Below are 27,954 nucleotides of genomic sequence, written 5' to 3' on the forward strand. Positions count from 1 at the left end.
GGCCCAAGCCCGCCCACCAGCGTAGACGTCAGCTCTTTACTGGTCCTAGAGTGTGTTCGTCTTCTCAGAGAGCCAATCAGAGCCTCGCCGTCCTCCCCAGGGATTTGGGAAACGGAAAAGACCCCGACCTGTTCCCGGGAGTGGGGCGGGGCCTTACGTGAGTGACAGATCGGCCCTCCAATACGCAGAGCGCTAGGACCGCCCCCTTCGGGCTCCAGAGCTAGAAAAGAGCGTCGATGCCGGCGGCAGTGATGAGTTGTAGGAGGAGCTGGGTGCTTGGCGTCGCTGAGGAGCGGCTGCTGCTACTGCTGCTGGTGGTGGCCTCTTTACAGGTGAGGGGTTTTGTTTTAGAATTTTGCTCTTGCGAACCTTTCTGTTTTTAAGTGATGTGGTGTTTTAATTTGGAGTGCAGGAAGGCCAGTTCTTGACTCCCCCGATTCCGTCTTTGGAGGGAATCTGGTGCTCGCTCGTCTGCCGTTCGAGCTCCCACCCTCACTTACTCCCCAGGTCCCTCTCAGGTCCCTTTCTCAGAATAAGCCTTCCTGGGACGCACGGATCTGTCAGCTGAAAGGAGGACTCCGCCTTGGTCGTGGTGCCTTGACGGCAAGAGTAAACAGGAGTTGGAGGGAGTGATGAACTCAACTCTCCTGGACGTATGAGACGCAGTGTGGCAGAGGAGGGGTCCTGGAAGCAAGCTAGGGGTGTTTTCAGGGCCACGCCACTCTATTTAGGGCGATGGCAGACCTGGCCCTAAACGTCTAAGTAGATAGGAAAAAACCTGCATGCCAGGGAAGGAGAAAGAGGTGAATATCTGCAATGGTTTCACGTAGCTCTCACATCGAGCTAAATCACAGGTTCTTAGAACCACTAAAAATTAAAAAAAAAAAAAAAAAAGTATATTTCTCCTCTGTTCAAAGGGCTGGGGGCTGCATTACTAGAGAAGGACAGGAGAAATGCATAATGGAAGTAAAGTTCACAGTTTCTTTGAAAAAGTAAAGTTAAAGGATAATTAGTTGTTTGCTAACTTATTATACTCCTCTTCCCCTACCACCTCCCTTCCAAATTATGGAGGCTTTACAGCTTGTGAGTGGTACCAGAATGCGAACTGACTGAATGCAGACTTTTGGGGGAAAAAAATCAAATAGCATCTTTCACCAGGAGGTCCTACAGTTTTCTGTGATGAAAGCAGAACACATGTCAGCTTGTACTTTGGTTTAAAACTCTCTCCGCTGAGGCCAGGGACTGGGTTTTATCCATCTTTGTTTTCCTGGAGCACCTCACACACCATAGATGCCCCTCATATGGTAGTGGGCCTTCTTTTATTTTAAGTTTTTATTTTTAATTCTAGTTAGTTAACATGCAGTGTTATGTTCGTTTCAGGGGTACGATGTAGTGATTCAACACTTGCATGCATCACCCGGTGCTCATCACAAGTGCACTCCTTAATCCCCAGGTGGTGGACTTTAGAGAAGTGTAATTCAAGCGAATGGTGTAGTGGAAGGAGCTCTGAGTTGAAAGTCAGAACCCCTAGGTTTTAGTGTTGAAGCTGATGCTATTTGTGTAATCTTAAACAAATCATTTCAACCCTCTGGCTTAATTTTTGCATCTTTGAAAAGCGGATGTTGTCGCAGATTATTTCGGAGGGTCATGCCCGTGTTAAAAGTCTGTTTTATTTTTTTTTTTTTAAGATTTTATTTGTTTATTTGACAGAGAGAGCAAGAGAGCACAAGCTGGGGGAACAGTAGAGGGTGAGGGAGAAGCAGGCTGCCCGCCAAGCAGGGAGCCCAATGCGGGGCTCGATCCCAGGACCCTGGGATCATGACCTGAGCCGAAGGCAGACGCTTAACCATCTGAGCCACCCAGGCACCCCTAAAAGTCTGTTTTAAAATAAAGATGATTAGACATTTTCCACCACAAGTACATAAGCCAAAATGTCATAGTGGTAAATTCTGGGCCAATCTGTTAGCAAATAAAAGTTCCCATCAACAAAGGATAGTACTTGTTCTTTTGTGCCCCTCTTTAAACCAAACCCAATGGATCATTGTAGAAAATTTGGTCATTGTACAGAATGACCATTGTACAGAGTATAATGTGGCAAAAAATGTCATCCTTTATTCCATCACTCAGAGGTAACCACTGTTAGTGTTTGGGCAGATCTTCCAGTCTCTCTTCCTCTTTTGCCTTCTACGGTTGGTTGAGATTAAGTGGCATATTTCATTTTAATAATGACTGGTACATCTAAATTCAGCTGTGCCTTCATTTTTGTGGGTCTGGTGCTCAGAGGACACAAATATTTGAACCAACAGGTCTCTTGAACATCCTTGGAATGAAATCTGGTGTGAGAGAATGTTTACATGGAGAAATAAGACCGAAAGTATTACTCTTTCATGGAAATTTGGCCACAAAAACTGAAAAAAATACTTTATAAAATGTAGAGAAAATGTTAGCCACTTGATTAAAGCATTTGGATTGTAGAATACTGCTTAATATTTGGTATGCTTTTAGAGCTTTGTCTTACCATCAACTCCCCACACCCCCAACACATACAACATTCGACTGCATTTCTCCTTCCACTACCTAATTTAACCTTTTCTCTTCATCCCCATCCTCATTTTACTTTGTTCCCAGCTTTTACTTCCTCACATACCTCAGCAAGGTAGGATCACTTTCAGGGGCCTGAGGTCTGGGCGAGTTTTCATTAGTCTGATCCGTTCAACCCAGAACACCTCTCACTCTTTGGCAGAGTGCTTCACCATAATCTCATTTAGTCTCCCTAATAGCCCCTTGAGAACAGCAATTATCCCTGTCTTTATGGATAAGGAACCTGAGGTCCAGAAAGTTTGAATCACTCGGTCCATATCACACCATCAGTAAGTAGCAGAGCTGGGACTAATGTCGGGGTTTCTTGACTCCAAACTTCTGGGATTTGGTGGCAATAGTTTGTGTTGACAAAAGCTATTATCCTGGGCGAATAAGTAACCAAAGTTAGGAAGGAGGTGTCAGGAGTGGGTGTTGTGCTCATCAATGATGCTGCACAGGCTGGAACAAGCAACATGCCCCGGGCAAACACTCATCTCATGACCCAGGTAGATCTCTTCCCTGTGAATAGGGGTCTACCTGCTATGGTTTGCTACCTGTGTAACAAGTGATCAGTAGAGGCTGCTGGTAGCGGTAAAGTTGGAGAATGACCGGGGTTACAGTGCCTGGAAAACACCAGGAAGTGACAGCATTGGCTCCTGGTAAAGAGGTGCTCTTAGGGCGCAAGTGGAAAAGTTACCGTAAAGCTTTAGGAAGTAATAGATGGTGGAACGCAAGGTACTTTTAGGTACAGTCATGTTTGAACTTTTAATATTGAGCTTGATTTTGGGGAAAGCATATTTTGTTAAGATTCTAAGGAACTGTGCTCTGGATTTCATTTCCCTTAAGAACTGTTCCTTTTTTAATTTATCCGAAACATGATTAACCTCTCTTTTTTTCTATCCTCGAATATGCCAGCCTATCTTTTACAGAATTAGATTCCTCTAGAGGTAGATTAAGAGTTGTTCAAAGCCATGCAATGGGGATTTGGACTAGGGAAAACATCCGAGTGGTGAAGGGTAGCATTTGACTATCTAATATTTAAGGGGAAGCTTTTGATCACAGCAACTCTGGCTCTGTATCTCTTATTTTATGTTACTTCAACATTATATCATTGATCACACTTCTTACTCAGTTTTTAGAAGCAGAAAACTAAGTTTTTATTTTTAGACTGGCCTTTATCCTATAATTTTCCTCACCCGTTCATGAGTCGTTATGCTAGAGCATTAGATACTACATTTCAGACACCCGAGGAAGGGAAGCAGCAATGTCTCAGGAGCATTAGTTTGGAAGACAGGACGAGCCTCAGTTATGGTGGGGGGCGGGGAAGGTATGTGAAAGTATATGGTTTAATGAGGGGCAGGAGTGGGAGGCAGCAGCAAGATCGTCTAGTGCTACATTTGTTGAAACTACCTAGAGGTCCTGGAAATATTGTAGAAGTAACCTCAGTAAATGCAATGCTGTGTATTTACACCAGTCCCCTACCTACCTACTGCCTCCAGCCCTGCCTTGCCAAAAGGATGTGCTAATTCTAAAAAAAAACATAACTTCAGTTTTATGGTGGCATTTATGGAAAGAATAACTTTTGCTCTGTAGGCAATTGAGATGGAATTTCTATACATAGACATAGCGAGAAGTCTTTGAAAATATGTCACCTGCATAGTGTGTTTCCTTTGAATCACTTGTCTCTTTACTGCTAAGCCAGTTGTTCAACTTGTATGCCCGAGCAAGTCTACATTCTCCTGAAGTGTGAGGCACAGTGACAATTTATGAAGACGGTGTCTGAGAGAAGTAAAGCATGTCAGAATGACATATTTTTGAAGTTGGTTAACAGCATGAATACTTTTTCTCTATAATTTTACCTTGAACCCATTATTAAATCAATTAAGCAGAAGTAAACAGACTGATTTGAATACGTTCAGTATTGTCTTCTACAAGGAAGAAAAACAATTATGAATGGGATTCCATTACTCAAGGTACTTGCAGTTCTGGCCAAGAATAAAATCAGGTGATTTAATAATTCTGAGATTATCCCACGACAGCATGCTTAAAGGTTCAAAATGCTGATGTGATTAGTAGATCTGAGTATGGTATCCAGCTAGGCCATGGTTTGGCAAAATAAGGCCTGCTGGTCTACTACCTCTTTTTGTACAGCCTACAAGCTATGATTGGTTTTTATGTTTTGTTTTTTTGTTTTTTGTTTTTTGTTTTTACTGGTTGAAATACATCAAAGAATGACAGTACTTCATGGGCATGAAAATTACATGAAATTCTAATTTCAATGTCCATACATAAAGTTTTGTTGAAATAAAGCTTCATTTATTCATTTATGTACTGTCTGTGGCTGCTTTCAGCTGCAATGGTAGAACTGAGCGACTGTAACAGAGACCATAGAGCCTAAAATATTTACTGTTTGGCCAACACCAAATACAGAAAAAATTGCCAACATCTCAGCTAAGCTGTAGTGTCTTTCATATCCATCTCCTGCATCCCATCTCAGTAGCCATTATCCTGGTCCAGTCCAGGTCCATTGCAAAAGCCTCTCACGTATTCATATCAGTAGTTTTCCCCATCTCATTCTGTGTTTGTAAGTGTTGCCTGATCCTCCTAAAATACACATTATTAAATCTTCAGTGATGTCCCAATACTTATAGAAGAATCTATCTTCTTTGGCACAAGGCCTTTCTGGGGCCACTATTCAATCTTATCTTTCTAGGCTTGTCTCCTCCCACTTCCTTGATATACTCTATACTTAGGATAGGGATCATATAATTTTCCAAATGGGACACTCACGGGTGAAAGGGGCCCTATAATAATTATGTTGGGGAAATAGGCCTAAAGCAAGACTGTTCTAGGCAAACGTGGAAATGTGGTCACCCTTTCTATACTCCAGCCAGTTTGAATGGCTCACCATTCTCCATATACACCTGTTCCCTTGCCTCTACTCACTATTCCTTTAGGCTAGAATTCCTTTTCCTTTTTCTATAAATCTAAGTCTTGAACATCTTTCCAAACCCAGCTTAAATAGTACCATGTCCATGAAGCCTTACTCAGAAATAATCTCCCCTTTTTCATCTCCCTTATGAATGAAGTGCTTTCTCATGGTGTGGATTACTTTCTGCTTTAGTGATAACACACACACACATCCCTTTCCCCTATCAGTTCTTTGAAGACATAATCTATGTTGGATTCTGTACTTCTCACAGTCCTGTGTTATGCCCTGCTCAAATGGGGTTTGCAACACATGTTTAAAGAATGAGTTAATTGACTAAACTAGGGAGACTGATGAATATTTGGGGCTGTCAATTTATAAATCATCCATTTTAATGTAAGTAAAGTAGTGAGAAAAGTTTCCAAGGACTGAGGACAGAGCCTTGGGTGCCATTGTGGTGATGTAGCAGAGTGGTTCAAGGCCTAAGGATAGGCTTAGGGGGTCCAGCCTGCCTGAGACTGAACTCCAGCTCCCGCCATTTGCAATCTGTGTCACCTTGGACAAGTCGACCTTTCCTTCTAAGTTTCTGCATCTGTAAAAGGGGAGTAACCATAGAACCTTCTCCATAGAATGGTTGTTGAAGATTCAAACAGTCCCAAACACATGATGAGCCCTCCATGAATATTGCCTGCTATGACTTCATATGCTGTCTTCATCATCACAGATAGTACTGTTAGTGGTGGGTAGGAAAATAGAGAGACCCAACACCAGGATGTAACAATAGAAGAGCTGAGAGAAACGCAGCACCGGAATCTTAGAATAATTCTAACCCCTCTATTGAGGTAGTCAGCTTCAGAGGGATCAAAGAGGTGCGAGTCCGTCCTGAGAGAAGATGGTCTTCACTTAGTAAGAAATAACTGATTGGTAGTCTTTTGAGAGACTATTTCAGCAGAGTGGTCAAGGCTCAGGTTAGGTGTCAGAAGACTAAAGAAGTAATGGCCAGAAGGAGGGGAAAACAGCACAGAGGAAGGGGTGAGAAGATGAGACACAGAGTCATATAAAAGATATGTTTGTTTAGTAAATTTTTTCTTTGAGCAATACCATACTTTAAAAAGGAAGAAACCCTGGGGCGCCTGGGTGGCTCAGTCCATTAAATGTCCAACTCTTGATTTCTGTTCAGGTTTTGATCTCAGGGTCATGAGATTGAGTCCTGTGTTGGGCTCCATGCTCAGCAGGGGAGTCTGTTCCAGATTCTCTTCCTCTCCCTCTGCCCCTGCTCTCCCCCCCCCCCCCCCGCCAAAAGCTCTCTCTCTTTCTCTCTTTGAAATAAATAAATACATCTTTAAAAAAAAAAAAAAAAAAGGAAGAAACCCTGGGGTATGCTAATTCAGTGACCTGTGTGGCCCTTTTTAGTATGAAGTAAATCATTGACTAAAATTAGTGCTTAATTCAGGTGCTGGTAACCCTTGCCAAGGGATAAACAAGGAATCTTGAGAACCAACTCCAGAGCGGTGAGCTTTACCAAAAACAACACAAAAAACAAAGGTCGCCTTTAAAAAAAAAAAGTTTTTAATTTGAGGGTGGGGAGTGTATATTTGTAGTATGGTACCTCTTTGTAAATTGCCCACTTGACTTTGTGCCTTAAGGTTTTTCTCCAGAGCAGTCATAAGCTGAGCCCTCCTTTATACTCACCTTGTTTGTATGCATTTTATGAAATGACTGCCTGGGTTTGGAAGGACAAGTTGTGACTGGAGATGCTCCTGTGAAGTGAAGCCAAGTGAGCCTAGATACTCAAACCCAGACTCTGAAGTCTCCATGGTGAGGAGAAAGAGCACAGGTATCGGAGGCCAATGTGGATTGCAGTTCCAATTTGCCACTTAGTGGCTCTCTGTGTTTTGTTTGTTTGTTTGTTTGTTTTTTGGGGTTTTTGTTGTTGTTGTTTCAAGTTTTATTTAAATTCTAGTTAGTTAACATATAGTGTAAAGTTGTCAGTCGGAGTCTCTTTTCTCTGTGCAGATTACGGCCATTCGTGAATATGCTAAACCTTGAAGGATACGGAAATGTAATGGATGATCGTGACTGGCTCTGGCTTTGCCATTAAATACACTGCGATTCTTGAATTAAGACTTCCTAACCCCTCAGGCCTGCAGTTACCACTCAAACTGTCAAGCCTTAGGCTCATTCGCACAATGTAATCACTTCGGTTGACTTCAGTTCAGTTAACACACCTTCCTCCTAAGTGCCCAGCATGTGTCACATGTCACACTAGGTTTTAGCGATCGGGCAGTGAGTGAGGCCTGCCGTGATGCAGCTGACAGTCTAACAGGGCACATAGAAAATGAACAAGGAATCCGTACAAGTGACCCATCACAGTTCTACCCAGTGTTGTAGAGCGGGGTGCTTCAAGAGTGCCTACCAGGTAGGACTGACTACTTCCCCGGGGGTAAGAAGGAAGGGCAGAGCTGTCGGCCTAGAGCCGAGGTGGTTGAAACCAGCAGTATCTCAGCATCACCTGGGGGCTTGTTAGAAATCCAGATCTCAGATTCTCAGGCCTGTACTCAGACGTACTCAGTCGGGCCTTGGAAGTGAGGCCCAGCACTCTGTTGTAACCACTTCTCTTGGTGATTCTGATGTACGTTCAAGTTTGAGAACCACTGGCCTAGAAGAAATAACCTTAAAACTCAGCTCTAAAGCTGTTCCAATCAACATGGTAGCTGCTGGTCACATGAGCCTTTGAAATGCGGCTGGTCCAAGTTGAGCTGTGCTTTAAGTCTAAAATATCCATAAGGTTTCAAAGACTTACTATGAAAAAAAGAATGTGAAATACCCCATGAAGAATTTCATATAGATCATAGGTCGGAATAACATTTTGAACCTATAAGGTTAAATAAAATATATTATTAAAATTAATTTTATTTATTTCTTTTCCCTTTTTAATATGGCTTTTAGAAAAATCTAAAATTACAGGTGCGCCTGGATGGCTCAGTCGTTAAGCATCTGCCTTCGGCTCAGGTCATGATCTCAGGGTCCTGGGGTGGAGCCCCGCATCAGGCTCCCTGTTCAGTGGAGAGCCTGTTCTCCCTCTCCCTCTGCTGCTCCCCCTGCTTATGCTCTCTCTGTTTCTGTCTCTCTCTGTCAAATAAATAAATAAAATCTTTTAAAAAAAAATCTAAAATTACATATGTGGCTTACAGTATATTTTGATTGGACACAGCTGGTTTTTTTTAAAGATTTTATTTATTCATAAGAGACAGAGAGAGAGGCAGAGGGAGAAGCAGGCTCCCCACTGAGCAGGGAGCCCGATGCAGGACTCGATCCCAACACCCTGGGATCATGACCTGAGCCGAAGGCAGACACTTAACCATCTGAGCCACCCAGGCGCCCTGGACATAGCTGTTCTAAAGGATGACTAGAGGTTACCTAAAGCTGGGTGGGACCGAGGTGGCTGTGGAGGGGAGGGGAAGCTGGGCGAGGGTTCTGGATAGGGTACAGTGTGTACAGAGGTCCTGAAGCAAGAAAGAACACGGCCTGCTCAAGGAAATAGAAGAAAACCAAAGCCTCACAGTTCACATTAAGAATTTTGAACTTTATCCTAAGACCAACAGGAAGTGATTGAGGATTTTAAATTAGGGTGCTCACTTTTCAGGACTTTTGCAGCTAATCAGTGAGGGCATGAGAGCTACATCTGAATATAGCAAGACTCAGAATCCAAGCTTCTTCCCTCCCCCAAAAGATGGTGGGGGGTGGAGGCATTTGGTCAGGACCGAGAGGGAGCAGGACCCTGCCCATCACCTGCCCGTGCCCTAGGATCCGAGGCACAAACACCCCTGACGAAAGGGAGAAGCAGACACCTGGGAGAGGTAGTTTTGCTTTCAGCTCGGAGCTGGCAGAAGCATTCCCGGAAGAGTCCAAAGTTGAGTGGAAGTTTGATTACAGAGCTGGGGCTCTGCAGGGAGCTGGCCAAGGGTTTGGCGAAGGAGGGTCAGGGACAAGGAGGCCAGCAGGTGTGGAGGTGAGAGAGTGTTGGACAAAGGAGGGGAAGCCAGGATTGGAGCCTGGAAGCTGGGGGTCTGACCATCTCCCAGGGTATGGTGGCCTCTTCCTTCGTCTGTGGCCTGGAGGAGATTCTTTGTAAGTCATGGACTCAATCTAGCCTCCAGACATATTTCGTTGAGCTCACATTTTTCAAATGTATTTAAATTAGTCAGCAGTATTAGTATTAGATGTCGCATAAAAAAATGTGCATTTCTGGTGTTTTTGAAAATTGGAAGATCCAGGAACCCCAGTTCTAAGCCTTACAGAGAAATGGGGGAGCTAAGTAGTCACTACTCCTTTTAGTTTTATATGAACTTTTAGGAGCTGAAATGACCATTTTTATGTTTTTTAAAGAAGACTTTTTTTTACCCCGAAGACAAAATTGAGTTCATAGGTCTCTGTGGTCTGACTCGAAGTCTTACATTCTCTCCAATGTTTGCTTTGAGGAGTCCCATCTTCTGTTTGTTCTCCAGAAAGGTTCTAAGAATGGGAGCCTTAGTTCAGTGAGACCAGGTTATACAAAAGCTCTGTCCACTGACGCAGGAATCGCGTCCATCAGAGAAGCACGCGTGGTCCCCAAAAGTTCTCCACGGTTCCCATCACCCCTGTGGCCCAGCGTCGCTGCTCTTCACCTCAGTCTGGCCCCTGGGACATGTGAGTTTGCAGCCCCTGCCTGAAACTTTAAATGAGACTGACTGCACTACTGTGTGTTTGTTGGCAAACACTTGGTATACCAGCTCCCATGGTGATTAAAATCTTAAAGATTGCAAACTCTAAACCTCAACAGCTCCTCTGTAAATATTCAGCAGTTAATTAAGTAGGAAGTCAGTTGATAGCAGCAAGGAGGAGAGAAGGAAGTAACTTTGTTTACCCAAGACAGATGCACTAGTCTAGTACCTTATCCTGTATTCACCACGGTATGCCGGAGTGAGGGAAGGGTGTGTATTTGTGTAGTCTTCTGGCTGTGGTACTGTTTCTCTGCTCCAGTGTATGTATTGGGGGGGGGGGTGGCTGGAAACAGAGAAATTGTTCTATTTCTTAAACAAAGTAAGCAAACAGAGCAGATTCAAATACTGCCAAGCTTGGCAGTAAGTGCCTGGGTGTTCATGATGTTATTCCTCTCTGTATATATTTTGTTCTCTTGATATAATCCAAAATCAAAGACAAGGGAGAAGTGCTTCTGCCTACAGAATTTGTCTATCATACCCTTTTCCATTTGAAGGGAAAATAGCTTCATTAGCATAAGGAGCCTTCTTGCTTGACAAGACAAAGTAAGGGTTGAGGTGGCTTCTCTTTTCTCCATCCCCCTTCACCAGCAGCAAAAAACAAAACAATAAATGTTACAAGGGGGTGGATCTAGTTTTTGATTGGTCAGAAGCTTCTACTACTTGGTGAATTGGGGCTCTTTAAAAAAACAATACAAAAATGTCTTTCTTTTGCAAATTAAACACACGCATGCATACATGCATGCACGCATGCATGTATGCACACGTGAGTGCGCACACACACGCACACACACACGCGCGTGTGCATTCATTATTTGGTTTCTCCCAGTGCCTTAGAAGGAGTTTGTTCAAGGGAAGGAGCCTGAAGCTTGAGCTTCATTAGCTTCATAATTATTCTGCTTCTGGGCACCAGTAATCACGCAGCAAAACGCTGCGCAGATGTCTTTCATCCTGTTCTCTGTTCTTCCGCCACCCCAAAGGAGTGCTGAGGGAGGGCAGAGGCATCGCTCTCCCTCCAGAAATTCTCAGCTCTGTGAGCTGCCTTCGCTTGAGCCCTGAGCCCATCTCTTCCAGATGCTTTCCGCTTCTTGTAGTGAAGCTTCAGACCTGATGCTTGACAAGAAAGGGAAGTCCTAAACCTAATCACCCTCATCTTTCACCTACTTGCAGACTACCTCAGTCTGCTTCCTCCCTCAGGTCCTCCTCTGTTTGCCTTCACCTGAAATAAGATGAAGCCTTATTTTAAAGGCTTTTTTCCCCCCTTCAGCATCTCTAGGAATTACTAAAGAAAGGAACAAACTCGATACCCAGATTCCAGTTAACTTTGTCACTGATTGTTATGTAACTGTGGATGAATCACAGGTTAAGTGGGACAGAAAATCTCCAGTGAACGGGGCTTGCCAAGAATGGCAGAGGACCAGGCCCCGATGTTCCTATCATTTTTACTCCCCAGTGTGGAAAACCCTGGGGTGGAAACGGAGAGCACTAGGCAAGGAAAGTGAGCGGCATTTGTCAGTGTAAGTACGTCCACTGCAGAGAGAGTGGGGGCAGCCTAAGGCAGCTAGAATTTAGCTAGAACCTAAGGCAGCAGACTCTCCAGGGGACAGAGTGGGCCCAGCAGACCTTTGGGCCGGCAGCTTAACTTGGGGAATTCAGAAACACCTGAAGGTTGTCTGTCCCACTCTACCAGATTCTTCTGCTGAGATGTGGCTGGTTTGTGTAGGACAGTTTAAGGGTCGGGGAGGAGGAGACAGGGCCTTCTTATCAGCGTGCTTCCTCTCACTCCTCCAGACCTGCTCCTGCTAATCTGTTTCCACAGGCAGCATCTCTTAGCTGGTTGCAATTGATAGCTTGTTTGGCATACGGATTTATGCCTGCCAAAAGCTCTACCTTGAGGCAGGTGAGATTATTTCAGTGAGTACCGCGTTCAGTGTTAATGTTGCTTTAAATCACTTTTAGTGTTGTTTGAATGTTGCACCTTAGATTTTCTTATAGATCATGGAGCCTATTGCACTGAAGAGCAAGCTGCCCCCACTTAGTGATTTACATACCGGATAAATGTGCTGGGTCACTGAATGAACATGTTTAACTTCTATAATAAAATGAGACTGGTAAATATTTCTCTTTTCACCAGAGGAAAAACAAAGTGAGGAGGATGCCTTCAACCCGGAGTCAGCTGCTAGGAGCTGGGAGTTCTCAGCTGCTAGGAGCTGGGAGTTCCCAGCTACTAGTCATCCTTTTAGACATCTATAACTCATTCCACTAAATCCTCTCTTTTGTAAGCACGGACTGCCTTTTTATCTGGCGGAAATGCAGCGTGCCATTAGAATGACGTGGTCTGTTAGTGTACCTCATACAATTAACATACTGTCCAGCCGTCAGAAAATTTAAGTCGACGAGGTTCCCTGTAATGAATTATTTGTAGAATATGCCATTATGTGCCATAATGTATAAGGTGTCTGGTGTCTTGATGTCAAATCTGGTCAAAGGAATGCCTCCAATTTAGTTTTAGACACCGACTATTGTAAAGTTGTGCTTCCATTCCCAGGAGTCAGTTGAATGAAGAATATAACAATACACTTTTTTTCCTTCTCTTTCTAGATGTATTGCTGTCATTGAATATTGACCTATTTGAAAGTGCTAGGGAAGCTCAACCATCAGGATGTCCAAGTACAAACTGATTATGTTAAGACATGGAGAGGGCGCTTGGAATAAAGAGAATCGTTTTTGTAGCTGGGTGGATCAGAAACTTAACAGTGAAGGAATGGAGGAAGCTCGGAACTGTGGAAAGCAACTCAAAGCACTAAACGTGGAGTTTGATCTCGTATTCACATCCATCCTGAATCGGTCCATCCACACAGCCTGGCTGATCCTGGAAGAGCTGGGCCAGGAGTGGGTTCCGGTGGAAAGCTCCTGGCGTCTAAATGAGCGCCACTATGGAGCTTTGATCGGTCTCAACAGGGAGCAGATGGCTTTGAATCACGGTGAAGAACAAGTGAGGCTCTGGAGAAGAAGCTACAACGTGACCCCACCACCCATTGAGGAATCTCACCCTTTCTACCATGAAATCTACAATGACCGGAGGTATAAAGTGTGTGATGTACCTGTGGATCAGCTGCCCCGATCTGAAAGCTTAAAGGATGTTCTGGAGAGACTCCTTCCCTTTTGGAACGAAAGGATTGCTCCTGAAGTATTAAGTGGCAAAACCGTTCTGATATCCGCTCATGGAAATAGCAGTAGGGCTCTCCTGAAGCATCTGGAAGGTACCATCTTTATGCTACTACTTCCTAGAGGTTGTGAGTGTTATACTTGGGCCTTAATCTAGAAAGGACATGGTTTCTGAGCTAATAATGCACAACTGGCATGATAGACTTTCTTTCCCGTTCCTTTTTGCCACTTTAGTCTTTTAAGAATCATTTTGTTCTATAAATGAAAAACCCTGTGCCTTTTACATTCAGATTATAGACAGAAGTGATTCTAAAACTTTAGCAAGCATCAGAATTACCTGGAGGGAGAATTTGATCTACCACAGATTGCTGGCCCCACCTTTGGAGTTTCTGAATTCGTAGGCCTCCGGTGTGGCTGGAGAGTTTGCATTTCTAAGACATTTTATGGTAATGCCCATACTGCTGCTTGGGGTTCTCCACTTTAAGAACCTTTGATCTAAAAGATTATATGGCTTTTGTTGTAGTAAGGGTAAGGGAGGCTAGGAAGGGTATACATTTCTATAGAAATGGTATGCAAAGCGTGTTTACTTATTTGAGTCTTTCCAGATAAATAAAATGATCTAGACTTTGGTTTTGCCCATGCTCTTCCAACTTTAAACAGTTATTCCGGTGTTTCAGACCTGGCCTTCCTGAACAATTCCTTCGTTCCAATCCTCTCTTTCCAGACCAGCCTGAGTCATTGCTTGGGAGAAAGTTAGGGGGACAGAAAAGGAAAGTATGGCTTTTTGGAGATAACCGGTTGCCTCCATTTAACTCAAGCATTTAACTGCTTGATGTTGTATTCTAAATGTATTCTGAAATGTACACTATTGTTATCTTCCTCATAAGTAACGTGAACTAAATGAACTCTTGAGGACTCGAGCTCACCAGTTTGGGGCATCAGTGATGGCCCTGTGGCACCTTCAGGGGGGTCTCTCCTTCCCCTTTCTCCCTTCACTAAGTAATCCTAAGGAGTTGTGCATTTTGAGTGATCTGCTCCATCCACTGTTTCCCTGTCTGTTAGCACTCTTAGCAGTTAGCCCATGATACTAGAATGCATTTCTCCAACATTCCCTTCCCATTCTGCTTTACTTTTCTCTAAGAGCCTGTGAGAAATGAAAAGGTTGACATTGCATGTGAAATAAGTGAAAATAGGTTATTGGTAACAAAACAAAGTGATCTTTATGAGATTTTATTGTAAACTTTTTAGCATGTGTTTTTACCCCTGATTTTTATATAACATGGCCAGGAGCCAAATCGTTACTCCTATACCTGCATCCATTAGTTGTGCAGAGATCTAAACTGTACAGATTTTATTGGCTATTAAAAATGTTACTGGCTAGACATGGCGCTCAATCTGTTGGTGTATGTTTGTGTATATATCTTATTTACTCAACTATATAAAGGGTTCTATTCTTCCTCTTTCAGAATAGTCAGATACTGGATTAAATGATAAATAACATCATCGTTATTGGACTATAGTACTTTATTGTTTGAAGAAGAGTTGAGCCTTCTCTTAGGACAACAACAAACTGAAATTGAGAATTTCGAAGTTTCTGCCAAAAGATGTATTCTGTCCCATGACGCCAGTTCCTTTTTTCCAGAGACAGGACTTAGACCTCCTTGTGGCCAAGCTCCCTTCCCTAAAGAAAATGCCATCACCTCCTTCAGGATCCTCTTTTCTTCCCTGTCTTAGCTAGGAAATCCTCCCTTTAAAAACGATTTCTTGCTGTTTAATACCATTTATTCTTCAACTGTCTTCAGGTTTAGATGCCTTTAAGATTATTCTGCATCCCCAACCACAGCTCATCTTAGATACCCCCTTCTTTTAGTGCGTCAGTGACTTCACGATTTCTTACTGTTCTTTTTTTGAAGGGAATAGGAAGGTTTACAGATGGTGGTGAGGACGACTACCACCGTGGTGGGAGTGGAGGCAGACCTGCCTGTGAAGGGCAAGGTTACCCAGAGAAAGCTTACTTTCTGCATTTGAAGCAGGTTTTGAAACCACTAATAATTTATTTAAAAAACAATCATTTGGGATAGCTGCTGTGGAAAACAATCTGGCAGCTTCTCGATAGATTAAACATGCAGTTACCATATGAGCCACCAATTGTACTCCTAGGTATTTACCTGTATTCATTTCCTAGTGCTCCTGTGACAAAGTACCAATCACTGCATGGCTTAAAACAACAGATACTAGTTTTCTCACAGTTCTGGGGCCTGGAAGTCCTAAATTAAAGTGTTCGCAGGGTCATATTCTCTCTGAAGTCTCAAGGCGAGAATCCTTTCTTGCCTCTTCTAGCTTCTTGTGTTCGTTGGAAATCTTGGGCATTCCCTGGCTTGTAGATGCATCATTGTGGCCCTCAGTCTTCACTTGGTGTTTTCCCCATGTGTCTCTCCCTTCCTTGTCCAAATGTTCCCTTTTTGTAAGAACACAAATAATAGTAGAGTAGGGCCAAAGACCTCCTCTTAACTTGATTACCTTGATAAAGACCCTATTTCCAAATAAGGTCACATTCTCAGGTTAGGACTTCAATGTATCTTTTTGGAGGGATACAGTTCAACCCCTAACAGTACTTAAGAGAAATGAAAACATATGTCCACAGGAAAACTTGTATACAAACCTTCATAGCAGTATTATTCATAAGAGCCAAAACATGGGAGCATCCCAAATGCCCATCATGTAGTGACTAGATAAATTAAATTTGGTATATCCATACAATAGAATATTATTTGGCAATGAAAACAAATGGAATAGTCTTCTGTGCTATAACACGGATGAACTTTGAAATCGTTGTCACCTGAAAGAAACCAGTGACAAAGGAGCATATATTGTACCATTCTACTTAAATGAAATGTCAGCATGGCCAAATCTTTAGAGACAGAAAAGATTGTTTCCTAGGCCTGGGGTGGAGGTGGTGGGGGTGTGGACTGAAGAGTGACTGCAGTTAGGTATAGGGGTGGTGAAAATGTGCTAAAATTGATTGTGATGATGGTCACACAAGTCTGAGTGTACTAAAAGCCATTGACCTGGACACTTTATGTGGGGAAATGGTATGGTATGGGAATTATCTAATTAAAGCTGCAAAAATAGCTTAATCGATGGGATTGAAAGATGAAAGGATTTGACATTGGCCTAGAAAAAAATATTTCAGGGCAAATACATGGAAATGCTATCAAAGTAGACATGCATGGATGTGGAGTACAGAATAAGGAAAAAATAAAATAAAATACAACTTTGACCTCCAGGGCAGAAGTGGATTTATAGGGATTGCTGAGAAATTAGCAGACATTAGTTCTCAGGCTTTATTTAAACTTTCTTCTGAAGGTCTTTTTTTTAACGTTGGATGTATAGAACTAAATTACCTTTCAGAGCTTACTGAAGTTGAAGCAATCTTAAAGTATAATTCCTATCCCTATCACTATAAATAGGCCTTAGACAAAATGTGTTTATTTGGGAGATAGTTTAAAACAGCGGTATTCATGCTGGAAGAGGTAAATAGTACAAGGAGATTCGAGTCAGAAGTTATGTGAAAGTGGAAGAGGTGTGGAGTTGGCCCAGGTCTGCAGCACAGGACGAGGGAGGTGTAGATGAGGGAGACAGGGACTGGAAACGGGAGGGTAGGTGACGAGGGAGGATGGCAGACATTCAGGGGGAAAAATGGCTGAAAATCCAGAATATGCCATTGGCACAAGCCCACAGGTGGGGAAACAAATGGAGTGGATGGGAAGATTGGGACCTGTCCATAGAAGACATAAGGCTGGTATGTAATCTTGGCTCACCCATCCCGGGTAGGAGAACAACTTTGTTCCTTTTTGGCCTCTAGTACCCCCTGGTGGTGCTGTTGTTAAGATTCGCAGAGCTCTTTGATGTCGCTGTGATTTCCTATAATGACTTCCATGCCTAACATGGAAGAAATTATTTCATGTGCATGAAATGGACTAAACTAGATTTTAGGATCACTTGATAAATTAGTTATCATGTCTTATTTTAGGAGTTCTCTAAGTACCAATCTCCACTAAGAAATTTCTCTTACAGTGTATACTGAAAAATAAGATGCAAGTATTCTATGTCACAGCTCTAAGAATTAAGTATAAGTGACTTGCCCAAGATCAGAAGAAATCGTGTGTTATTTCTTCCATGTCATTTCTGTTAATGAGATTTTAGGTTTTTTAAAATTTATTCTGGATGTATATGGTCACCGGAATAGGAATCCCAACATGAGTCCTCTTACCTCACATGTCTGACCTTCAGGAGCTCAAGTTATAGGGCTTTATGTGGTACTTGATAAATTCCCAACCTAAAAGAAAACATTCCTTTGAATTTGGATGCTAACTTTTTAAGACTCCAAAATATTAGGTCAATCTCCCTTACTTTAGGGGGAAAAATAGAGATTTTTATCTGATAGTAAGGACTACTTGCAATTTATTTGTGATTATATGTGTTTGGTGTGTTAAAAACATATCATAAAATTTACCATCTTAATTGCCAATTTATTCTTACTGTAAAGTTACATGACTATACATACCACTATTAGCCATTTTCTGGTTAATACCTACTGTCCCAGTGCAATTATTAATAGCCTCTCCTTTCACTTTCAAAAGTGCCCCACTTGAATGATAAATCATGTGGTCATCTTGCTATAAAGATGTTAGCCTTCACTAGTATTAAGAATGAATCCTTGGGGCGCCTGGGTGGCTCAGTCGTTAAGCGTCTGCCTTCAGCTCGGGTCATGATCCCAGGGTCCTGGGACCGAGCCCCGCATCGGGCTCCCTGCTCAGCGGGAAGCCTGCTTCTCCCTCTCCCACTCCCCCTGCTTGTGTTCCCTCTCTCGCTGTGTCTCTCTCTGTCAAATAAATAAAATCTTTAAAAAAAAAAAATTAATCCTTGAAATGGCATGGCTGTGACCAGATTCCATACTGCCTGTAAACATAAAAGTTGCTAAATTCTTTGCATTAATTACAAAAATAAGAATGCTTGTGGCTATAGATTCATCTGATTCCTAGTCATACTTTCTAGATGTTTATATAAAATTCTCCTCTATAAACAGGATCTTTCAAGGAACTGGGTGATGTTTCCCTGTATTGTGCTTATATTGTTTGACAGACTTAAAGCTGTTACTTCCTGCTGAGGAAGAGTGTGGTAGCCGATAGAATCCAATGACTGCATACCGTCATATCATAAAAATACTTTATTGTTTAAAGACTAGAACTTGGGGTAGGAAGGATGATGACCCTGTTAAATAACTACTTAGAATACTGGTTTACCCTGAAATCTCAAAGTGTCTTATGATCTTTTTACTTAGAAAGTATACTCGTGTTCCACATCTCTACATTGTATATACCTCAACAATGAAGAGTGTTGGTTCTTAAGACATTATTTTGTTTCTCAGCTATTTGGTGCTATGACTTTACCCTATAAGCAGTCAAGTCCTGACTGACACGTCTTCCATTTGTGAAAAAGAAGACAGGTGCTGTAGGAGGAAAATGAAACCCAGACAGACCTCAGATGACTTAGCCATGATCATGATAATTAGTTGGAATCGTGAACTCCACCCAAACCCAGTTCACTGAGTCTCCACACATGATTACCACCTGGGCTTTCTTGTTTTAATTTTTTTCTGAAAAGTAGCCCTTCCCTTGATCTATTTTTTGTTTGGAGTACTAAGTTTTAAGAAGCTGAGTCAAGAGTATCCTTGGCAGGTAAACCATTAAAAGTTAATTCGATGCAACTAACTGAGTCCCCAGTTATTATTGCTGTTACCCTAACATCATGGCTTGTGTGTGCTGTTCCCCGGTCCAGCTCTGCACGGTGGCCTTATTTTGAGCGCATGCTATGTGCTAAGCGCAGTTCTAGACATTTTACCTCATATCCTGTTTAAAATAGGAACTAGTGCAAGGTTCTGAACTGGCTGGAAAGCTGTGTTTCAACCGTGTGTTTTACTCTGCTGTTTAGTGTATCTAGGTCATATTTTTAAATTTCATTTGACCAATCATTGATCACTAAGCTATTTTGCTTAAAGAAACTGCTTTAATAAAAAGGAACAGACTAAAAAAAAAAAAAAAAAAAGGAACGGACTACTGATACACCTAACGTCCTGGGTGAATCTCAGCTGCATTATGCTAAGTGAAAGACACTGAATTTAAAAAGCTGTATGTTGTACATTCCTGTTGAAGTCTTAGCCCTCAGTAGTTCAGAATAGGACTGTATTTGGGCATTGGGTCTTTAAAGGGGCAATTAAGGTAAAATGAGGCCATTAGGGTGGCCCCTAATCTAACATGATGGGTGTCCTCATAAAAGATCAGGACACAGACACAGAGGGAAGACCATGTGAAGACACAGGGAAATGGCAGCCATCTACAAACCAAGGAGAGAGGCCTCAGACATCAGGTATCTGCACAACTGTGAGAAAACAAATTTCTGTTATTTATTTTTTTTAAGCAACAAACAAACAAACTAGGCATTGTATGACTATTTATTTGCCATTCAGGAAAAGGCAATACTATCGGGTCAGAAAACAGATCAGTGGAGGAAGGGTAGGCTGCAAAGTGGTAGAAGGAAATTTGGGGGATTTATAGAACTATTCTGTACACTCAAAAGGGTGACTTTTACTGTATATAAATTATACGTCAATTTAAACAGTCTTGCTTTTATCCAGCGAAATGACCAATGCCCTAATGGGGACCATGCCTTTTGTTGCACAAAATAATAGGCTGGATTAGTTTGATTGTCAAATAGTAGAATTAAAGGAAGGGTGCTACATACACCTACCTTTGCCTTTGAAAACTAACCTGGAGGGCACTGGTATGCTTTCTCAGGAGCAATCGGTGCTGTCTCTAAGCACCCAAACCATGGACAGCGTAGGGAATCGCCAGTCAAAGCCCATCTTCATGAATTATCTATAAGCTGTGGGAGCACAAAGCTTTGTACTTGGAGGTTGTAAGCTCCTCCAGTAAAGGTTTTTCTGCCTCAGAATGATTTCTCCTCACTAACCACCGAATTCTCTGACTTGTTTTCCTTCTCACAACCAGCCAGCCCAGGAGTAGGTCAAACCCAGGAGAACAAACAGTACAGAGAGGCAAGTGTTACTGATTCAGAGCGACACTCTTGTACAGGCATTGCAAACCCAGGACCCACGTGTCAGCACCCAGAATATGCTTCTTGCCTGCTTGGGACGGCCTCTACCCTGTCAATTACTTATTTAATATCTCTGCTTTTCAATTGTAGATCATTGGGGGGGTTGCATTACCTTTAACTTGAGAGTAGCTCTTAATACTTTCAGAAGAAAGAAGACTTCAGACAGACCTAGGAGATATTGTATAGTAAGAAAATGCCCTACCTAAGGGATGGCTTTACCTATTTTTAGCAGCCTAAATGATTATCAGTGCTGTGCTAGTAAGTCCAGACCAAAGAATTCCGACCCAGAGCAGCACCATATGAAAGCTCCTAACGCAGGCTTAGTATCTAAGAGCATCCTGTTCTGTAGCGTTCCAGACAGGCGTGTGATTCTTTCTCTGTGGTTGGCATAGTCACTTCCTGTTTGTTTCCTGCTGGCCCACACTGAAGGAAAAGCCAGGGACTGAACTGGAGCGTTGGATGTAGTCTGCATCTTGCCAGCGGAAGTGGATTGTTTAGTCTGGGTTCAAGCACAGGACTAGGCAGTTTCAAGTTTGGAATCAGAGTGGCATGCAGGAGACTCATGAACAACGGGCTTGATCCCGGAAGAACACCGTGCAGCTGCACACATGGCGAGGCAGAGAAGCCTTGAGGCAGAATTAGAGAGCCAGGGAGGGCAGGTCAGCTGGGGCCAGCTGTGGGGGCGGGGCTGCGGAGTGCATCACCTTTGACATTTTAGTGTGATATTTTCAGAAGCGGCAAATTCAGGCCTCCCTCCTGCGAAGCAAATGCTTGTCCAGTGGTACGGTTACGTTTCTCTTATTAGAAGTATCCTTGATTTATAAAAACCTTTACTTTTAAAAGTTGTAGGCTATTTTAACTATAAAATTCAATGTGGAGTGGATTCTGTTTTCTGCCTTATTTTAAATTAGAGGCTGTGATCCTATCATCATGTTACAATATTCAAATAACCCCTTTCCAGTTGCTCCCCAGCCTATCTTTAAGTTGCACATAATAGCATCCAAACCTTAAGGAATTCTCATTAAAGATACGTAGATCATCTGTGAAATCGAGAGTCTCTTGTGTCAGCTCTTATTTTTGCAATAGAATACAGACCTCTCCCCACAAATCGCCCATCGGTGCGGTTTGAATTGTGACTTACTTGCCTGGGAGAGGTACGTGGGGCCTGCGTGGCACCTCACGGTCCAACAAACTGATCAAAGTGGTTTCCCTCTTTTCCTAGATTCCAAAAATATGCACTGCAGATTTGGGGTTTGCTCTCGTCCTCTGTCTCCCTGGACATCTTCTCTCCTGTTTCCCGAGATTCAAGGATTTTGAGCAAACCCTTTGGAGGAAATCAAAGAAAATATATGGAGGACAAATTTAGTTTGAATTGCTTATTAGCACTAAATATAAACAACCTTTTCTTCAAGACTAAGAGCCTTCTCAACTCTCTTCTTGGTAAGGTTTTTAAAGGAAACCTAATCTTTCATCAAGGTTTCAAGAGTACAAGACTAGATGTAATTGGCCCAGAGAGTTCAGGTTTATTCATTTCAGCTATGTGCTGAGGGCCTGTCAATTCAGGTACTGTTCTTGGTGCAGGATACAGCCTCTAGAACTGGACACACGAAATCTTTACTTTTGAGGAGCTTATGACTCCATTTTGATCTCTTTCTGAAATTCGGCCAATACCATACCTCTGGCAAAGTCTTCAGAGTGTTTTCATGAATAGGCTTTATGCATTAGAATTTTTAGTTAATGTTTTATTCTTTATTGCTTGTCTTTATATGTGAGAAGTAGATTTATATAATATATACAGTTGTAATAGTGGATCATATAGCTAAATGATTTCTGGATCCTGGAAGCCAACACATAATAGGGTTCTTTACAGTTGAACAAACCATTTTCTAAATTCCCACGGTGGCTAAGGCAGTGTTCTAAGATATAGGTGACACAGGGATGGATGAGACATGGTCCCTGTTCTCAAGGAGTTTGTAATCCTGGCGGGAGAAGCAAGCATTTGTGCAGCCATCTCTAAGGCCAAGTGTGAGTGCCGTAGTATATGTACGGTGATCTTGATATCTGGCTCTGGTTCCTGTTCCTGCTGTATTGACTTGGGGGCTGGGGCTCAGAGGTGCAGATTTGACTTCTTGAACTTAATCCTGTATGCAGAAAATGAAGTTGTTTGAATTTCTCCCCATATTGGCATCGAGTTACCCCTTTGACTTACCATAAACTTTCATTATTTCTTACTTAGAAATTTTCTTACATTTAGACTGATTGCAGTTAACTCCTAGATGCTTCTATGTGAAGGTTCAAGAATTAAAGACAGGGGCACCTCGCTGGCTCAGTCGGCTAAGTTTCTGACTCTTGACTTCAGCGCAGGTCTTGATCTCAGGGTCATGAGTTCAAGCCCTACCTTGGGCTCCATGCTGGGCTCCATATCTGTGGAGCCTACTTAAAAAAAAAAAAAAAAAGAGAGCGCCTGGGTGGCTCAGTTGGTTAAGCGACTGCCTTCAGCTCAGGTCATGATCCTGGAGTCCCGGGATCGGGTCCCACATCGGGCTCCCTGCTCGGCAGGGAGTCTGCTTCTCCCTTTGACCCTACCCACTCTTGTGCTCTCTCTCTCTCACTCTCTTTCTCTCTCAAATAAATAAAATCTTAAGAAAAAAAAAGACAATGGTTGGGAGTTCAAGAAGGGGTGGCTGTGGAGGGGGAGTGACAGAGAGGGGTAGTTGCAGGGTGAGGACTGCATTCTTGGATGCCAGATAAAAAATCTAAGCCCGTTATCAGACAAGGCATGTGCTGTTTGTCCACTCATTTTAACCTTCATATGATGTTCCAGTTAATGAATTTATAATACAGTATTGCATAACGTAGTATTGATTCAGTTTGGCTTAATTCAGTGCAGATGCATTATTCTAGCCTTAGGACCTCTGCTTGCTTAAATTTCTCAGGACGAAGAATGGCTTAAGCCAAAATCGGGTAATGAGTAATAGCTTCACTGTGGTTTTTCCTAATTTGCTATTTTAAAATTTCAGTCTCTTAAGTTTCACTGACTGATTATTAACCAGTCTAGGTATTTTAAATATGTGTAAGTAATTAGTCTGCCATGTGAATGATTTGAGTAGTCATTAAAGTGGAATGTCAACTTTAATTTATTTATTGGAAATGTTTCCATTTCTGTTGAGCTCTCTTTCCTTTGTAGGGGAAATATTCTAGTTCTTGTGGCTTTTGTTTAGTTGGCTCTTTGATTTGGTCCCACAAAAAAGTGGGTTGTTATCTAAGCCATAGGCGTGAGCTTGAGGGTGGTGCTACTAAAGAGAGGACCTGTCAAGGTCTGGTTAGATCTGGGGCCATGGTCAAACAAGAGAGTCCCATGTGTGCTCCAGCCCCTTGCCAGAGGCCTAGAACTCTTTTCTAAGGTCACAGACTACAACCCCTAAACCGGCCCATTGTGATCCCAGTGTGTTAGCTGTTTCAAAGAGCTCAGACGACTCCGTTCATGCCCTTTACCAGTCCCGAAAACAGGAGAACACTAGATGCTACTGGTTAGTTAGTACCCAGCCCTTCACAAGGGCACAGCAGGGATGCAGAGATTCTCCCCTCTGACTAGACTGCCGTGGAGGTAGCCTTGGACAGACAACCAGGGTTGAAGTCCTGGGATTTGGGAATAAAAAACCCAGGTCCAATTTTATTGCCTTAACAATCTTGAGATTTGAGAAGCTTTATTTAACTTTTCTGGATCTGTTTAGTATTTTTTAACAGCCCTATTGAGATATCATTTATATAATATACAGTTCACCCATTTAAAGAGTACAATTCAGTGGCTTTTTGTATGTGTACAGAATTGTCCATCTATCACCACAGTCAATTTTGGAACAATTTCATTATTCCCAAAAGTAACCCTATACCTAGCTGTCACTTCCAACTTTCTCCATTCCCTCTAGCCCTAGGCAACCACTAATCTCTTTGTTTCACTCTAGATTTTCCTATATAAATGCAGTCATCCAACATGCAGTCTGTGGTGACTGGCTTCTTTTCATTAGCGTAGTGTTTTCAAGGTTCAACGATGTTTGGCTTGTATCAGCACTCAATTCTTTTTCATTACGAAATAATATTCCACTGTATGGCTCTGCCGCAGCTACCACAGTTAATTTATCCCTTCATCACTTGAGGGACATTTAGGCTGCTTCCACTTTTTGCTGTTACGACTAATGCTACTATGAAAGTTCACATATGAGATTTAGATAGGAACCTTGAAGGAACAACAGGTTGCCCCAAAGGGTATCTGCTATCCTAAAATTTGATGTGATGCAAATCTCTAAGGTGTTTTTCTTTAACTTCTGGGAAGTTTTTTCCTTCCAGGAACTATAGCTAGAATCCCTCCCAGGATCTGGCATGGTTCCAGATACACAGCTAATATGGTACTCAATAAATGTGCAGTGGGGAACCTGGGTGGCTCAGTCGGTTAAGCGTCCAGCTTTTGATTTCAGCTCAGGTCGTGGTCTCAGGGTCCTGGGATCGAACCCCACGTCAGGCTCTGTGCTCAGTGTGGAGTCTGCTTGAGATCCTCTCCCTCTGTCCCTCACTCCGCTCATTCTCTTTTTCCCTCTCTCTCAAATAAATAAGTAAATAAATAAAACCTTTTAAAAAATAAACATGCAGTTGCACAACTGAACAGAACTTCCTCTTACACTGTCTTCAATGTCTTGTTCGTTCCTCTCCCGATCTACAGGTATCTCCGATGAAGACATTATCAACATTACTCTTCCCACTGGAGTCCCCATTCTCCTGGAACTGGATGAGAACCTGCATGCTATTGGGCCCCACCAGTTCCTGGGCGACCAAGAAGCTATCCAAGCCGCCATTAAGAAAATAGATGATCAAGGAAAAGTGAAAAAACAAGCTGAAAAATGAAGGCTTTCCCGTTTGCTGGCTAGGAATAGCTGAAAAAAAAGTGGCATGCAGTGTTTTATGGGTGCTGATCTCTCTCTTTCTTTTTTTTTTTTTCCCCCTGATTTTTCCAGAACTGGGCTATGGGGTAGAGTTTATATAGGTAATTAGGTAACTTATGTTGCCCAGGTAAAGGCTTTAGGATGCCTGAGTACTTTGTCATGTCTTATGAATGAACTCTCCTGCTAGTCCTGTTTGAATTAGTCATTTGTGGGGCTAATTAGTAACAGTGGTGGTTAATCAATGTCCTAAATAGCTAAGGAGAGTAACAAGTAGAGGTGAAGTTTAAGGTATTTGTCATTCAATAAATCATTATTGAGTCACTGTGGACAGGCACTACTTATTCTAATAAGTAGTTCACTTTTATATTTACTAAGACTTTCTGGGATGATAGTAAGCTATCTTAGATAATATACTCTAATTAAGTATTTATTACTAGGCTTCTCCTCTAGGCAAAGGGATGCTTTGCCAGTTAAAACCAGAGGCCCATTAAATGGGGGAAATCATAGATGGGTTTCTCCAAGAAAGCCACCAACAAACAGTAAGGCCCTTTGCCTTGTCTCTAGTCCAGAGACGTCCTTTCTTTGACATTTGGTAGGAATGCCCTTTGGCTGCTAAAATCAGCAGCATAGAGACAGCCCTAGCTGTTGGTGTTCTCCTTTTGTTTTGTTCTGTTGAACTTCAATCTTTGGGTACTTAAAATTGGTTTAAAAATAAAGGTCTGTGACCGAAAAATGAATATCCCCAAAGCATCTCCATGTAAGTGCTAAACATTAGGTAAAGGCTTCTGAACTAGTCTTTGGCTCCGAATCTTCCTGTAACACTCGAAAAGTTGCATGGACACTCCCGATGCTCTACAGATTGAACATCGGGGTTCGGGGGAAGGTAGAATATAGTGCATGTAATTTTATTCACGTGAGCAGGGAAAACATGGTACGTTGGGGCTTGTCGTATACATGTATTGTTCATCAGCTGAGAGCAGATGATTATAGTACGTACTGTAGAGCAGCATGGGTAGGCCATGGGCAGGCATGGTTACTTCTCAACCTCAGTGACAGTTTTCCAGATCGTATTTTTAAATATCATGGGTACGTAAGTCCTCATTTCTTTAAACTCTTGCCTTATTTCAAGGCAGGTGACCTGTAGTTCAGTGATAAAGTCATGGGGAAAAAATTGTAGCTATTTATCAGTTTTTCATGGTTTTTCCATTGGCAGATTAATCTGTTTGTATCCATTTGATGATAAATGGCAATAGAAGAAAACTAATTTAAACCCTTGCTACTGCTTGGTCTTCATTTGGTCCTTACCGTAGGGTTCCGGCTGCACTGGTGATGAAGATGGCTGGGAAGAAGAGCTGAAGCTGGTGTGCTCACAGCTGACCACATCTGTGATGCATAAGGACGTGGAATGTGGGTGCTTTACATTCCTGACCAACTCGTGCTGTAGCCCTTCTGTAGGCCTTCATTTTAGTCCAGCTGCTTAACCAAATGATAACTCTTTAGAATTCAGAGATCAGATCTTCCTAGAATTCTAACCCTATGGTGAGGCCGGACCTCAGACCGTTCTTTAACAGTTTCATCTCTGGAATTGACCTCTGCGTTTTCTGACCCGAGCGGTGACCATATCTTAATGCGGCTCAAGATCCTAGAGTTGGAGTCTTTCCTTGTCCTGCATCTGGATGTTCACTCCCAGGGTACCCCCCGGCCGAATGATGTGCTCCTACACACAAAGCTACACTGACAACCAGACACTTTGGAATCTTGCAGATTTCCTAAGATAGGGTTAATTTTTGCTGACACTTTCTGATATAATTTGGTTTATTGTTTTTGAGATCTTGGCTGAAATAAATGAGACATTTATGAAAAACCTCATGTAAAATTATTTTTTTTTTAAAGATTCTATTTTTTAAGTAATCTCTACACCCAGTATGGGACTCGAACTCACAACCCCAAGATCAAGAGTTGCACACTCTACTGACTGAGCCAGCTGGGTGTCTCATTTTTTTTTTTTTTTAAGACACATAAAATTATTTCTAACAACTCCAACAGTTCAACCTTAGATCACCTAATGTACCTGTTTTTTTTTTTCACATGGCTTACAAGATATCCAGAATTTTTGATGTAGAAATCTTTTTTTTTTTTGAAGATTTTATTTATTTATTTATTTGAGAGAGAGAGAGTGAGAGCATGAGAGGGGAGAGGGTCAGAGGGAGAAGCAGACTCCCCACCGAGCGGGGAGCCTGATGTGGGACTCGATCCTGGGACTCCAGGATCATGACCTGAGCTGAAGGTAGTCGCTTAACCAACTGAGCCACCCAGGCGCCCTGATGTAGAAATCTTGAAGGCTGACTAAACTGCATCCTAATCTTGGCATCCTTCTGTTCTCTGTGAGGCTGGGACGAAAAGA

The 27,954-nt window shown here is 42.4% G+C and overlaps 1 protein-coding gene across 2 annotated transcripts; it reads left to right on the plus strand.

Annotated features, from left to right (window-relative positions):
* The first annotated feature begins 176 nt into the window (after nucleotides 1-176).
* Nucleotides 177-27,414, plus strand: BPGM (bisphosphoglycerate mutase). 2 transcript variants are annotated; one of them, XM_036100315.2, is made up of 3 exons: nucleotides 177-332; nucleotides 12,871-13,532; nucleotides 25,331-27,414. In XM_036100315.2, exons 2-3 carry the CDS (start codon nucleotides 12,932-12,934, stop codon nucleotides 25,510-25,512), a joined length of 783 nt encoding a protein of 260 aa, XP_035956208.1. In that variant the 5' UTR covers nucleotides 177-332; nucleotides 12,871-12,931; the 3' UTR covers nucleotides 25,513-27,414. The 2 variants fall into 2 exon arrangements, with proteins under 2 accessions (XP_035956208.1, XP_035956211.1); XM_036100318.2 differs by lacking the exon at nucleotides 177-332 and adding an exon at nucleotides 11,650-11,786.
* Nucleotides 27,415-27,954: the final 540 nt, after the last annotated feature.

Source organism: Halichoerus grypus, chromosome 12 (genome assembly GCF_964656455.1).
Source record: "Halichoerus grypus chromosome 12, mHalGry1.hap1.1, whole genome shotgun sequence".
NCBI lineage: Eukaryota > Metazoa > Chordata > Mammalia > Carnivora > Phocidae > Halichoerus > Halichoerus grypus.